Source organism: Chrysemys picta, chromosome 1 (assembly GCF_011386835.1).
Source record: "Chrysemys picta bellii isolate R12L10 chromosome 1, ASM1138683v2, whole genome shotgun sequence".
NCBI lineage: Eukaryota > Metazoa > Chordata > Testudines > Emydidae > Chrysemys > Chrysemys picta.
Window position 1 is genome coordinate 338,386,697 of NC_088791.1, and position 14,794 is coordinate 338,401,490.

The 14,794-nt window shown below is 38.0% G+C and overlaps 1 protein-coding gene across 7 annotated transcripts in view; it reads left to right on the plus strand.

Moving 5' to 3' along the window:
- Window positions 1-13,830, plus strand: part of ALG8 (ALG8 alpha-1,3-glucosyltransferase) — a 52,956-nt gene extending 39,126 nt beyond the window's left edge. For 6 of the 7 annotated variants that reach the window (XM_065595962.1, XM_065595946.1, XM_065595957.1 and 3 more), the window contains 9 exons: window positions 41-108; window positions 708-834; window positions 2,852-2,955; window positions 3,348-3,468; window positions 3,841-3,980; window positions 4,904-5,043; window positions 8,934-9,031; window positions 11,178-11,250; window positions 13,138-13,830. In XM_065595962.1, coding sequence (XP_065452034.1) covers window positions 41-108; window positions 708-834; window positions 2,852-2,955; window positions 3,348-3,468; window positions 3,841-3,980; window positions 4,904-5,043; window positions 8,934-9,031; window positions 11,178-11,250; window positions 13,138-13,369 — 1,103 coding nt within the window. In that variant the 3' untranslated portion in view covers window positions 13,370-13,830. Of the gene's footprint in view, window positions 1-40; window positions 109-707; window positions 835-2,851; window positions 2,956-3,347; window positions 3,482-3,840; window positions 3,981-4,903; window positions 5,044-8,933; window positions 9,032-11,177; window positions 11,251-13,137 lie in introns of all 7 variants that reach the window. The other variant, XM_065595968.1, reaches the window with a different exon arrangement.
- Window positions 13,831-14,794: the final 964 nt, after the last annotated feature.

Consider the following 14,794-nt stretch of genomic DNA (forward strand, 5'->3'; position numbering starts at 1 on the left):
AAACTAACGGTAAAAAACTTCTTCCTTGACACAAGTTCAGATATTCACTTTCAGTACAATGGCTTTTTATTTGGATTGATGCTTCTTTCTGTTGCTCGATTATTTCAGGTAACCATAAAATCAAGTTGCAATGTTTTTGTTGTCCTGTGACAAGACTTTTAACCTTAATCATGGGGCTGCTCCTATTCTAATAAGTGGGAGCAGTTCTGAACTGCTGCCCACTAGAATTGGATCTCTTAGTATTTGTTGTTCTGGTTTTTAGTTCACTTGGCCATAAAATATTAGCTGTGCTGTGGAGAGAGCATATCTGCCCCCCTGTGAGGGAATGAGCTTCATGTATTGCTGTTTAAATACACAACTTCTTCCTAGTTGTTACATGAGGGAGCTACCAGTCCTTTGGCAGGAAAGATTACCCTGAGGAAGGGGGTTTATCTCTGAGGCTGGGGAGATATGAGGGATCCCCTGGGCTCCAAACACCCTTTAAGGTCAAGAGAATAATCTTGTGACCTGAATCTACCCTGCGCTGGCCTAGTTGTTTATTCTAGGCAAATGGAAAGAATACCCATCCCTGCATTCATACATGAAATGTTTTGATGCTTTAGGCAATGGAAGAAGGCCGTCTTTGAAACTGCTAGTGTTAAGGTAGGGTGAGTTTAAATGCAGCTCTCATGGGGTTTCCATCTCTACAACTTTTTTTTTCCATTTAGAAAAGGCATTTGGAGGGTGCTCTTCTTTTTGCTGTTCTCCTGCATTTCAAACACATCTACATCTATGTAGCCCCAGCCTATTGTGTATATTTGCTACGATCCTATTGTTTCACTGAAAATAAGGCAGGTAAGTTACTGATCCTTCCTCAATGTGTTTTGTATTAATGATGTGTGAGAAGGGGGCCCAGGAGGTGTAGAAAGACATGACATTTACATTCAGTGCTAACCTGTCATTATTGTCCTTGAAATTCTCTTTTATAAGTCTGACATATTACCTTGGCATGAAGCAGTATGGTGATGGGGTAGTGATAAGTCCACATTTATTCAGTGGATGAAAATGAAATAGAAGCTTTGACTTAAAGTATTTTATTGGAGACTGGTTTTGAAGTTGCTCTGGTAGAAGCTTCTCTTTCTCACAAGTCATTTCCGTACTTCTGAAGACTCAAGTCAAGCCAAGACTAGGAACAATTTGAGTGCTATAGAAAGCTATTCTGGAGAGATGTAGGATGGCTAGATCAGTGGTTTTCAACTTGTGGTCCATGGATCCCGGGGGGTCCGCAGACTGTCTAAGGGATCCGTGAAAAGTTGTCGTTACCATAGAACAGTGGTTTTTAACCGGTGGTCCATGGATCCCTGGGGGTCTGCAGGCTATGTGTAAGATTTCCAAAGGGGTCACCGGTCTCAAACTAATGGTCATAGATATTTACATTTCACTGGCAAAATGACATTTATGTTGTATTACCAGAATAAAGTCAATGACCATAAAGTTCAAGTTAGGTATCAGAAAGAATAGATGTAGGTAAACTGAATTTAATTTTTCCTGATAAGACCTACTTTGAAATAATGGTCCATTTGAATTTATCATGGCAATAAGTGTCCTTTTCCTCATGCATACACTAAATATTGCTAAGGGCTATCTTTGTTCCTTCTATTCTGTTGAAGATGCAAGCTCATAAAGTAGCAGCAGTTAGAGCACAGTATTTCATAAGTGGTGTGTAAAAAATGTAAGCATTCTAAGCTGAAAGTAATGGCATTCTCATTCTAAACCATAGCTGCCTAAGATTTTCTATAAATATAGCAAATCTATGTATTTCACAATCTATTATAAAACTGGATAACATTTGTTATTGGAAAAGCAAAACCAGCATTATTGCTACATTTTCAAAATGACTGTTAGACTAATGTCAAAATAGTTAGAAATGAGAGAGACTTGCTGGATCAAACTGTCTCAATTCAAGAGACCATCTCTCATGTTGCTGAATATCTTTTTCTCTGGTCTTGACAAATGCAGTCTTGCCTTGCTGATAGTCATTCAGAATGCTGGTGCAAAGAATTTTCCTAGTCTGTCGTTTTGACCAGGTCACCCCTCTCTTTTCATCCCTTCACGATCCCTCTTTCATCCCTTCATATCAAACATAAGCTACTAGTCTTCACTTTCAAGGGCCTTCACAATATATCCCCACCCTATCTATCTTCCCTCATTAATTATTGAAAAGCAGACTCCCACCTCCAGTTGGCCAATCATGCCATCTTCCATCATCCACTTATTAAAGGTCAAACAAGCACCTTTGTGCTTTCTCCCATGGCTGTGGGAAGCTCCCTTTAAACATCTGCAAAGCTACCTCATTATCCACCTTCAAAACCTTCCTTAAAACTCTACTTTTGCTCTGAAGCCTAGAGAAGACTTGACAGTGGTTGAGCTACTGGTGTGCTCAGACCTCTGACTGTCACACTGACAGAATTGTGTCATTGTTTCCTTTTACTCCTTTGTCTGTATCCATCTGTTTCTCTTATATTTAGCTTGTAAGTTCTTTGGGGCAGGGGCTGTCTTTTTGTTCTGTGTGTGTATAGTGCCTAGTACAGTGGGGTCCTGGTCCAAGACTGAGACTCCTAGGTGTTGCTATAATACAAATAATAAACTAGCAAATTAAAGTAGAGCTCTCTAGCAGTTGAGAAATGGGTATAACTTTGAGATTTGTAAACCTAGTTGTTGGACAATATACTACTTACCGTCTAAAAATATTCACTTAAAGGGTGATACTCGTACTAGCTTCTTTACTACTAAAGTCAATTTGTTTGCTTCCCATTCCTCTTCCCATACCTCCCCAAATATCTCTGTTAATACAAATATTAATTTTCTGTAGATGGATCCCTCAAGTGGAGCAGCTTCAGCTTTCTTCGCATAACTTTGCTGGGATTGATTGTCTGCCTTGTTTCTGCTCTTTCATTGGGACCCTTTGCAGTACTGGTAATGACTCCTTATTCCCTAGCCCTCTAACCTTTCTTTTAGGACTAGTCTACACTACTGTGCTGCATCGGCATAGCTGCAGCACACCTGGTGAAGACGCTCTATGCCGACAGGAGAGCACTCTCCCATCAGCATAATTACTCCACCTTAACGAGAGGTGGAAGTTATGTCTACGGGAGAGCGTCTCCCGCCAACCTGGTGCTGGTGGACAGCACATAGGTCAATGTAACTTGCGTCACTCGGGGTGGCTTTTTCACACCCCTGAGCAACATAAGTTACATTGCCTTAAATGGTAGTGTACACAAGTTCTTAGAAACAAAGTTGAACAATTTAAAAAAATTGTGAAGAATCTCTGAATATGGGTCCTCGTATATTCTTTTTGTTCCCTACAGGGCCAACTACCTCAAGTCATTTCACGTCTTTTCCCTTTCAAGAGAGGCCTCTGCCATGCTTATTGGGCCCCTAATTTTTGGGCTTTGTACAATGCAGTGGACAAAACATTAGCAGTTGTTGGTACAGTAAACTAGTTTTGTATTTTCAGTGCTTATTTGCATATAATGCCCCCTGTGGGACTCAAATTCCCTTTCTGAATTCATGTAATGAATGAAATTTTGTTGCTTGTTTTTAAGATTGATTTAATCATTTGCTTTTCAGCTCTATGCATTGCATAGCAGTAGGTTCCCAATTGCTGTAGAAGAATAGCTTGATTATTGAAACTTGTGTGAAATCTCTGCCGTATCTTTGTGTTCACATAACTGTTGCCGTTTATATTGATTTATATATTAATATTATATACATATATTATACACTTTTCATAAAAATTAAGTGTGTATGTATAGCTGAAAATGTACTATGCTATTTGACAAACATTATGTTCACTTGTAGGTATAAAATATAAATTCCTTGATCCTGAAAAGATTCCTAAAGCCTCAATGACAGGTGGATTGGTTCAAGAATTCCAGCACACTGTCCTTCCTTCTGTGACTCCACTAGCCACACTCATTTGTACCTTCATCTCCATATTGGTAACTTCAACAAAATTATAATCTTTGATACGTTTTTAATTTCCATGTCCCCTTTTCCCTTGATTGAATAACATAAATGTACCTGATACTTACATATATTTTTGCTCTTGAGCTAGGTATCTTTGTATTGGAAAAGAGCAGTCAGGGTGGATGTTGAGGCAGTAGTAATTTTGCATAACAAAGCATTCTCTGAGTATTCCTAGACGCCATGGTCTATGTCAAGTATAGAGTATTTCAGAGACAGACAGACCTATAACAGGGACTCTGGTCAAAACCACTTTGCTTACTGAGCTGGAAGTAATTCTGTAGCTAATGATTTGAGCAAAATTCAAGGGATGTATCAAGACTGGACTGAGATGCATTGGCAGAGCTGTCTGGAAAACTTGCTGAGCTCCTAATAGCATTATCTGGAGCCAGGAATAATGGAGTTGATCCCTCACTTTTCAACTCCCCACCTTTTTTAATGGAGTGAGGAGCAGAAGGCTCAGGTGACTGGTATTTGGATGTAGAATCCTTTCATCCTAGATCATCAAACAGGATAGTAGTGGCCAAAGGATACTAAACAGCCATTAGTGTTGGTGGTTCCAGTTAAATTCCCAGAGGCAGTTCCGCACAATCAGGAAAACACCGTTCATTTGGCAGTGAGAGTGAAGTCTGCATTTTTGCTGCCCATGTTGTTACTGTTCTATAGATGGAAGACTTCAATCTCTGTGCTATTTGACACCTTCCATCAGCACTACATATCCACACCAGAAATATATACCTTCCTGGGATGCTGCAAAGCGGTGCTGTGGTAAAAGCAGGAGCTGGATGCTCATTTGTGTGTTTCAATAATAACATCATAAAGCTTCATATGGGCAATAGCTTATATACAGGATTGTGAATTTTTACACTGAAGTCTTATTTTTGCCTGTTGTTTCTAGCCCTCTGTTTTCTGTCTTTGGTTTAAACCCCAAGGGCCCAGAGGCTTTCTTCAGTGCCTGATACTTTGTGCACTGAGCTCATTCATGTTTGGCTGGCATGTGCATGAAAAAGCAATACTCCTCGCTATTCTTCCTTTGAGGTAAGTGACTTGTTAAGTGGTAGTTCCTCCGATTCATTTGCTTGCAGGCTATGATTGAGGAGCTTTTCAAAGGAGGATTGTCACTTGGTTTTCAGTATGATAATTCAGAGAATTCATATCATATGTAAAACCTCTCAAACTGAAGCACGCTAATTCACTTTACATATAAGAATCATTTCATTCACCCCTTAAATATAGCCCCCTCTGAAGTGGAACGTATTAACTGTTCAATGGTGCAAAATAACACAAATCTGCTCTAAAAAGTAGCATTTCTCTTCAGGTGCTGCTAGCAATTCATCTCCTTTTAAAAGATACCTTGCATTCATGGAAAACCTTTTATCCAAAGACGTCGTCATGCTTTACTAATGGTAGCTTATCCTCACAATAGCCCTTTGAGATAAGTATTATACTAACTTTACAAATGGGCATAGAAGCACAAAGAAACTGTGTGGCTTTCAACAAATTGCTTAACAAGTCAAGAGTGGAGCAGGAGTAGAATCCAGGAGTCATGACTTCCCGATAGGAAAGCATGTAGTAGTTCTATCTTTCTTTCCATTTGAACATTTGGGCATGTGTATTGTACATAGTGTGACAATAAATTAACTTGTTTAGCCTCAGATACTTAGTAAACTTTGTGTAGGGTAATACAAAACATTAACTAGGTTGCCAAAAGCAATGCTAGCTGGCAAACTGAGCCTAAATTCAGTGGAGGGTCCTGTGGCACCTTTGAGACTAACAGAAGTACTGGGAGCGTTCTTACCCACGAAAGCTTATGCTCCCAGTACTTCTGTTAGTCTCAAAGGTGCCACAGGACCCTCTGTTGCTTTTTACAGATTCAGACTAACACGGCTACCCCTCTGATACTTAAATTCAGTGGCACTCTTGTGCATTCAGCTGGAAATCCTGTGGCAGTTTCCATTAAATTTAAAATGGAGCTTTTAATTGGATTTAATCTGAAAATCAGTACTACAGCCACAACATAACATTCATTGTGTGCTACAGATTTTTATATTCACACATACCTGCATCATAGAAACTGTTATGGGGAAGTCTTGGTAGCTAGATACAGGGATATTTGGGACTTCTGGTATCCAAGAAGGCATGGTCAGTGATTTAGAATTGTTGAGTAAGCATGACCAGGAACGAAATTAACATTTGGCCTGTCACCTTCCGATTTTAGAATTAATGCATTGAGATGACTGGGATAGCTCACACTTCTGAGCTATTGTTTCAGGCTGCCTGCAAATGCAGACATGCATCAGGGCATTGGATTACACTTACTTCAAGGTTTGCTTCACAAACAGGACTTGAAAATTCATTTTTTAATACAAGTTTAGATTCTGCAGCACAATTCTATGGCCTGAGTGGATTCTGTAGCTATGAAATACAGGGATCCCTATCCATAAGCATTAGTAGTTGATTAAGCAGATCTTCTCTTTAAATAGCTAAGATTTGAGATTCACTTTGTAGTATGCTATATTTGTGAAGGCCTATCTTTTGGCCTTTGAGCTTCACTGTCACTTGACAGATGAAACAGCAGTTTGCTATTTACCATTATTTTGTTTAAGACATTGCCTTGAGGCCAGTTGGGATCAGGGCCCCATTGTGCTAGGCATTGTACAGACAGAGACAATCTGAGCTCCAAAGAGCTTACAACTAAATAGACAAGATAAAGGGTAGGGGAGAAGGATAGAACATACAAGCAAAGTGAACAACATGATGGCTGCAAACTTCAGGTTAGTTCCTCAGTTTTTTGGTTCTGTTTAAATTATGGCTGTCGATTAATCGCAGTTAACTCATGCGATTAAATCAAAAAATTTAATCACAATTTTAAAAAATTAATCACAATAAATTGTAGTTTTAATCGCACAATTAAACAGTAGAAGACCATTTGAAATTTATTAAATATTTCGGATGTTTTTCTACATTTTCATATATATTGTATTGTGTTGTAACTGAAATCAGTGTATATTATTTTTGATTATAAACATTTGCACTGTAAAAATTATTAAAAATATTTCAATTCACTTCACACAAATACTGTAGTGCGATCTTTGTCATGAAAGTGCAACTTACAAATGTAGAATTTTTTTTTTGGTTACATAACTGCACTCAGAAACAAAACAATGTAAAACTTTAGAGCCTGCAAGTCCACTCAGTCCTACTTCTTGTTCAGCCAGTCGCTAAGACAAACAAGTTTGTTTACATTTACCGGAGATAATGCTGCTCTCTTCTTCTTTACAATGTCACCAGAAAGTGAGAACAGGCATTTGCATGGCACTTTTGTAGCAGCATTGCAAGGTATTTTCGTGCCAGATATGCTAAACATTCGTATGCCCCTTCATGCTTCAGCCACCATTCCAGAGGATGTGCTTGCATGCTGATGACGCTCGTTTAAAAAAAAGTGTTAATTAAATTTGTGACTGAACTCCTTCGGGGAGACTTGTATGTCTCCATCTCCTGTTTTATCCACATTCTGCCATATATTTCATGTTATAGCAGTCTCGGATGATGACCCAGCATATGTTCATTTTAAGAACACTTTCACTGCAGATTTGACAAAATGCAAAGAAGGTACCAATGTGAGATTTCTAAAGATAGCTACAGCACTTGATCCAAGGTTTCAGAATCTGAAGTGCCTTCCAAAATCTGAGAGGGATGAGGTGTGGAGCATGCTTTCAGAAGTCTTAAGAGAAACGCTCTGAAACTACAGAACTTGAACCACTAAAAAAGAAAATCAACCTTCTGCTGGTGAGATCTGACTCCGATAATGAAAACGAACATGCGTTGGTCCGCACTGCTTTGGATTGTTATCGAGCAGAACCCGTCATCAGCATGGACGCATGTCCTCTGGAATGGTGGTTGAAGCATGAAGGGACATATGAATCTTTAGTGCATCTGGCATGTAAATATCTTGCAACACTGGCTACAACAGTGCCATGAAGACACCTGTTCTTACTTTCAGGTGACATTGTAAACAAGAAGCGGGCAGCATTATTTCCTGCAAATGTAAACAAACTTGTGGGTGTTTTTTTTTTTTTGTTTTTTTTTTGAGGATTGGCTGAACAAGAAGTAGGACTGAGTGAACTTGCAGGCTCTAAAATTTTACGTTGTTTTATTTTTCAATGCAGTGTTTTTTGTACATAATTATCATGAAAGCTGCACTTACAAATGTAGAAAGAGATTGCACTATAGTACATGTATTAGGTGAATTGAAAAATACTTATTTCTTTTGTTTTTTTACAGTGCAAGTACTTCTAATCAAAAATGTATATAAAGTGAGTACTGTACACTTTGTATTCTGTGGTGTAATTGAAATCAATATATGTGAAAATGTAGAAAACATCCAAAAATATTTAAATAAATGGTATTCAATTATTTTTTCAGTGTGATTAATCACAACTAATTTTTTTAATTACATGATTAATCACTATTTTTTTTAATCGCTTGACAGCCCTCGTTTAAATCCATTTACTGAGGTTGTGTTAGGTATGTGGGGATTACATAACTGGAAAAACAAAGGAGAGGGCAGGAGGGGATTGGCATGAACATTCGCTCAGCACGGGAAAGAACGCTGAGTGAAGTCTGACATCAGAGCCTGAATGTCCCTCCTTGAACTACTTTATTCAGCTACTCAGCAGCTTCAGTTGGGTTCTGTGGGGGAGCATGTCTCCCTTACACAGTTTTGGGTCTAGGGGTTGCCAAGTGTAAGGAGTGGCCCCTGCTGGGTACCATTTTACTTTCTCCACCGCTAGTGCAGCAGTAGCTGCTTAAACTGCTTGTGCAGCTGTTGTGCTGGCTTCAGTCTGTCAGCTATGACTTGTGTACTCTGGTAAAATTAGGCTGGGTTTTTAAGAGGCAAACAGTAAATCAAAGTTCTTTTATTTTAGTTTGTTGTCTGTGGAGAGTCCAAAACGTGCTGGCATTTATCTGATTCTGACAACTACAGGGCATTTTTCACTCTTCCCATTGCTGTTTACGCCACCAGGTAAAGTCCCATGCATCTTCTCTCTCTCTCTCTCTCTCCTCCCACTCCCCCCCACTTTGATTTATTTTTATTTCCATTTTTTCAGTGATAGCTCTGCTGCTAGAAACCGTCTAAGTACACAGCATTGGGCATTATATTGTGTGTCCAAAAGCCACTTTCAGAAAGGTGCCCTGTGACGGAGGAGCTACTGGGTTTTGGGCAGTAACAGAAACACACAAAGAGCGAAGTTTAGGGTTTGGTCTGTGCACACAAGTGCAGGATGGATGATTTAAATTGCCAACTTAAATCAGCAAGTAGGAATCATTAATTTAAATAATGTTTGTACTTTTTAATTATTTTCCTAAAGAAAGGTTTATTCTCATTTGTTGATAACCATTAAAACATGTTGATTTGCAACTCAATATAGCCTTTACAATACATTTGGTGCTTTTTGCTAACCAGGAGGATACACTATATCTATACACATTTATTTAAGCAATTATATAGCTCCGCTTACATTTATTCAGATTCTTATTTTTTCCATTTTTTATTATGTTAGAAAATGGTGAATGATGCATTTATTTACTAGATTAATTTTTTACTTGTGATTTGCATCAAGCTCTGTTTGGATGGAAATGCAATTAAAAATGCTCAAAACCAGCATCTTAAATGTACTGGATACATGAGAAAATAATTATCAAAAAGTTTATCAAAACATGTTTTACATTTAAAACTTACTGATTCATTAAGCAAAGGAGGTGTTATCTGTTTTTGAAGGACATGGTGACCAGAAACAATTTTCAAACTAATAGATCTCATCCTGTCACCCCAGTTTTTATTCGTAGATTGGAAGAGGGAAACAAGCTTTCCTGCTTTTTTCAACTCCTGATTTGGTTTCTTAACTATGAATGAACTAGTCATTGGACTGAAATAGTTGAAGAAAGTAAAATGAAAATAGTCTCTCTGCAACTGCAGAAGAGGCTACTGCTGTCAAAAGCTGGTTTAGCACTTCATTAAACTCTGGTCCAGGTGTTTAGCTAGTGTCTTCCACCAGTTCAGTTTTTTGATTTCTTTAAGCCATGACAGCAAACATAAACTGCTTAATATTTTTGTATTTAATTTAAATAATTGTAAAAAATAATAAGTTTAGGTATTAACACAAGTTGTCTGTTTCAATTTTCATTTTAAATAGGTTTATTTTTTCAAGATTAAACCTGTATTTAATTTAAATTAAAAAATCCAATTTAAATTAAATATGATTTATCTTTTTTAAAAATTCATGGATTTTTATCTACCCTGAACAAGTGTGATCTTTCCTCAAATCTAAAATCCCCAAGCCTCAAGAGAAGTGTGGAATTAGTTCAATGGGCAAAAATGTCAGTGATCCGACTACTACAGTATTTGAATAAAGATGGATATGGAAAATTCTCATAGAATCATGTAGCCTGTCTTTGCTATCCCCTCCTGGTTCTGCCACATTCTAGAGGTTCTACGCCTTCAAGTTTCTACATAATGATAAGCATCCTTCTACTGGGAGGGTGTCTGGATTTGGACTCCCTTTCATATCTGGTGATGCTGCTCTTTAAAATGGAGAGGTTGCTGTGTTGAGAAGTGAGAAATTTCCTTTGCACTCTTACTTCCATCTGATATTACATTGCCTTTTACATACTTTTTTCCTAGTTAATCAGATAATTGGGTACAATTGGTTTTATGGTGGGGGCGGGAGGGTGTATAGTTTTGTTTTCCAGTAGACTTGTTTTTTCTTAGTCAAACAAGACAGAATCTAAGTATCAATCCACTAATTTATATAGTTCTAGTATACATTGCACTAATCACTGAAACGAATGATTCAGTGTGAAGAAACTTGTATAGTAGATGTTACAAAGGGGAAGGACCTATTGTGTCACTGATCATCATGCCACCTATGCAGGTTTGTTCCTTAACAAATAGTACATCTACTAGTCTAATTTTAAATGTTCCAAGAAATGGGACTTCTGCTACTCCCCTTTGGAGAGAATGATTCTTATTACCTTTAATAAATAATTCAAACTTTAGTACTAAGTACTTTAAATTATTGTATCCGTAATTTAAGGATACTGTAACTTATAAAATAATAAGCAAAAACATTGCAAGTTAGTTGAATTTTCAAAAATGTTCTTTATTTCAGAAATCGCAACTAAAATACTGCTCATGCTGCTGTTCACAGTTTATAGCTTCTCTTCACTGAGGGCTCTGTTCAGGTAACAACTAAGCAAATATTTTATGTTTAGGCTATTGAAACACTCTTTGTATTACTGGAGGGGACAGTAGTGGTGGGGCTGGATGGTTTAGGAGGTTGGAACTGAAATACCCCTAGTTCAAATCCAAGTCAGTAATGGCCAAAATGTGAGGTGTCAGTTCAGTTCGGAGTAGGCAGGTGTCCACATCAAAAACATTTGACACTCCTGTTGCAAGAGAAGCCAAAGTTTGAATGGGCACAGAGACAGAACTATCCACTTGGCCCTGGAAACAGTCTGTCCACGTCGGGGGTCAATGCATTGTCAGGGTACAAAATTGTAATGCCCCTTCTAAGGTATACCTGTTATATAGCTAGAGGATTTCAGTCTCCAAAGCTGTCCATATGGCAACTTTCATCACCACTGAATTCACATACATTTTCATATACTTGTCTATTTATGTTAAAAGATGCATAATACATATGGTACTTTATTAACAATACAGTATAATTTGTCAAAGTGCTGAATGTTTTGACAAATACCAGCCGAGAGAGATCAACATTAACTTCTTGAAGACCCCACTGTAGAGTATCTCCCAGGCCACTAACATATCTCTTAGCAATTCTAACGTGCATATCTCTATACTGTCTAGGGATGTACATGGGCTGTAGAAAACAGAAGAATCTGTGTGGAAAAGGCAATCAGTTCTCCATCCTCCTCTTTGGTTTCTACCCTTTGAATGCTCTGCCAGGCTTTCTTCAGTCCTTGTTTGGTTTTTTGTTTTTGATTTTTGTTTGGGTGGGGTTTTTTTTGTTTTGTTTTTTGTTTTGCAAATGCTTTGAAGAGGAGAGGTTTCATTCAGTGTCTGGCCCAAGAGGAAAGCTGCAATTTCTGGGGGAAGTAGTGTCTTAGATAGGAAGGGACTCTCTTCAGATGAGGCAACTGTTATAATCTCAATGACAATGCTTAGTTCTAATGAAATCCCCTTAGCAGATGGGATGAAGCAGCATTTGTAGAGGTATGGAGATACAAAACTGGGCTTGTTGCCAGAGGTGAACTTTTTCAACAGAGCACCAGCAGCACCTTGATTCTTTCTGAGTTGCAGTTAACTGATGGTTTGTATGTCCTCCAGAACAGTACTGACTGAATATCCACTTTTGCAAAGCTCTTCAGGGCTGAAGATCTGTGCCTATACAATTTAGGGCCTCTGATAGAGCTTAATTTGAGCTTTGTAGGGCTGATGCTCCTGATCATCTGAAACCTTGATTTGTTCAAGAAGGATGGTGTCCTATGAGATCCCCTCCCTAAATAAAGGCTTACCTGTAGTAAGAAATATATTTTAAAGAATATTTACAGTGGAAATATCTGTCGTTGTGTAGGAATTATGAACCATCTTAAAGCTTTCTTTTCTTCAGTTATGGTGATCTAATATCTAGAAATATACAGCCAGAAATAATGACCTGACATGTCCACTACCTGAATGTGGAAGAACTGGCATGCAGTGAATGTGCATCAAAAGCTGTGGAAGGTCTCATGGCTCATTTATGTTGGCAGGATTGGTGTGGGGCAAAGTGAAGTGAAATAATTACTGATGCAATTTATGGTCTAGATTCAAAGATGCTACAACATGGAATCTTGTATTTGAGTTTTATAATCCAGGATTGTAAAGAAATTAGTTTTTATGTTATGCTAATTACATGCTATCAGGCACTGTATTTTAGTAAGTGGCTATATTTGAAGGTCTCACTGCCTGACATATTGTGCTGTTTAAAAACATGTTGTGACTTGGTGCATAGCAGATAGGCAAGACAAAGACTTGACAAGGGCAACATATCTAATGCTCACTGAAAAAGAGAGAAAACTGAATTGAAATCACATGTTTAATATTTCTTTTTCTTTTTCCCCCCACAGAAAAGAGGGGCGTCTGCTTAACTGGCTGGAAACTATCTACCTCATTGCACTAGTGCCTCTGGAAATCTTTTGTGAAATTGTGTTTCCTTTGACCCCTTGGAAACTGAAGTTCCCTTTTATCCCTTTGTTGCTTACTTCCGTATACTGTGCTCTAGGCATCACATATGCTTGGCTCAAACTGTATGTCTCTGTCTTGACTGAATCGGTAACTGTCAGACAGAAGGCAGAATAAAGCAGCATTGGGACCAATTCCAAGTAAATCCTTCAGGAGGATTATCCAGCACTAGGGGGAGTTGTCTTCTAAGATCATGCACATTTTGAAAAGGCAATGGTACTGTGTACCGTTCTTCTCCATGTCTGCTGGTTTTCAGCATCTCTGTACTGTCAACTATTGTCCCTCTGATCAGAATAGCTCCTTGAAATGTTGCACAGCGCAGGGTGAGATGCCACTTGCCCTGAATAAATTGTGAAATTTAATTGAAAATAATATTATATTAAAATTGTCCATTTTAAAATGTCCAGATTACTTCTCTGAAGAGAATGTGTATGATTTCCTTGTTAATGAGGGGTTTTGCCAGAAACCCATATAGCTACTTATAATAAGGGATCACTGCTGTATAGAAGAGAACATAATTATAATCATGTACTGTGGAAAATGTAAATAAAATACTTTTTTATATTTCTGCATTAAAACCTCTTTCTGGATATCTTTGGAGCTGGAGGGGCATTTGTACAAATGAGGAGTAAAACTAATATACAGTGTGGAATTTGTATGCTGATCAGTTTTTTTGCCAGACTCATTTGTGAAACCCAGTGCTGAAATCTTATATGCTACTTCTGATGCCACTATCTGATTTATGTCTATTTTTGCTGCACTGGTTTTCTCCATTTTATCCCCCTACCTCCCAGATAACTTCCAACATTCTGGCTATCCTTAACCATCTTGGAGAATGATAGCTACCAAATGATAGCCAATTCTTCTGACACAGAGTTGTCATAATCCCAATAAAAGTACAAGGAACATCCTGTTGGGAATATTGGGTTTCTTTATTACTGTTGCATGATTTTGCATGACTTGTTACAAAATAAAAAAGAAAATTTAAAAAATGTTAGATATGCGATTAGGTGTATCCACATAATGTGAATGTCTCCATAAATGCCTTTTCTTTAGGGCAGTGTACTGATGTCTGGTGGTTCTGCAATAGTAGAGCACATGTTCATCTAACCTGATATGTTCACATCCTTGAAGATGCTAGTATGTAAACTAGTTACACAGGTGATGGACTGTACCAAACACTTTTTTTTTTTTTAAACTCATGATGCCCTCATTACTTGGAAGGAGATGATTCCTTCCCTAAAATACCCTAATCTTAGTACCAGATACCAGAGTCCCCCTGCACCAAACTTTGTAATCCCCCAATCCCTGATTTGGGGATTTGTAAACAGACTTCTAGTTCATCAATTAGCCTGAAAGAGGACTCAGGCCCTTATTTAGAGTGGAATGTAGAAACCTAAATTAGTAGTTGATGTGGTAAGTAAAGGTGCCGTTCTGTTTTCAGCTGTCACTTTTTGAGTGCTAAAAATGTGTTGGGTTTGTTTTTTTTTAATAAAGGTGGAAGGACATCAGAGCAGTCACTAGTAGCACAGACCTCTTCAT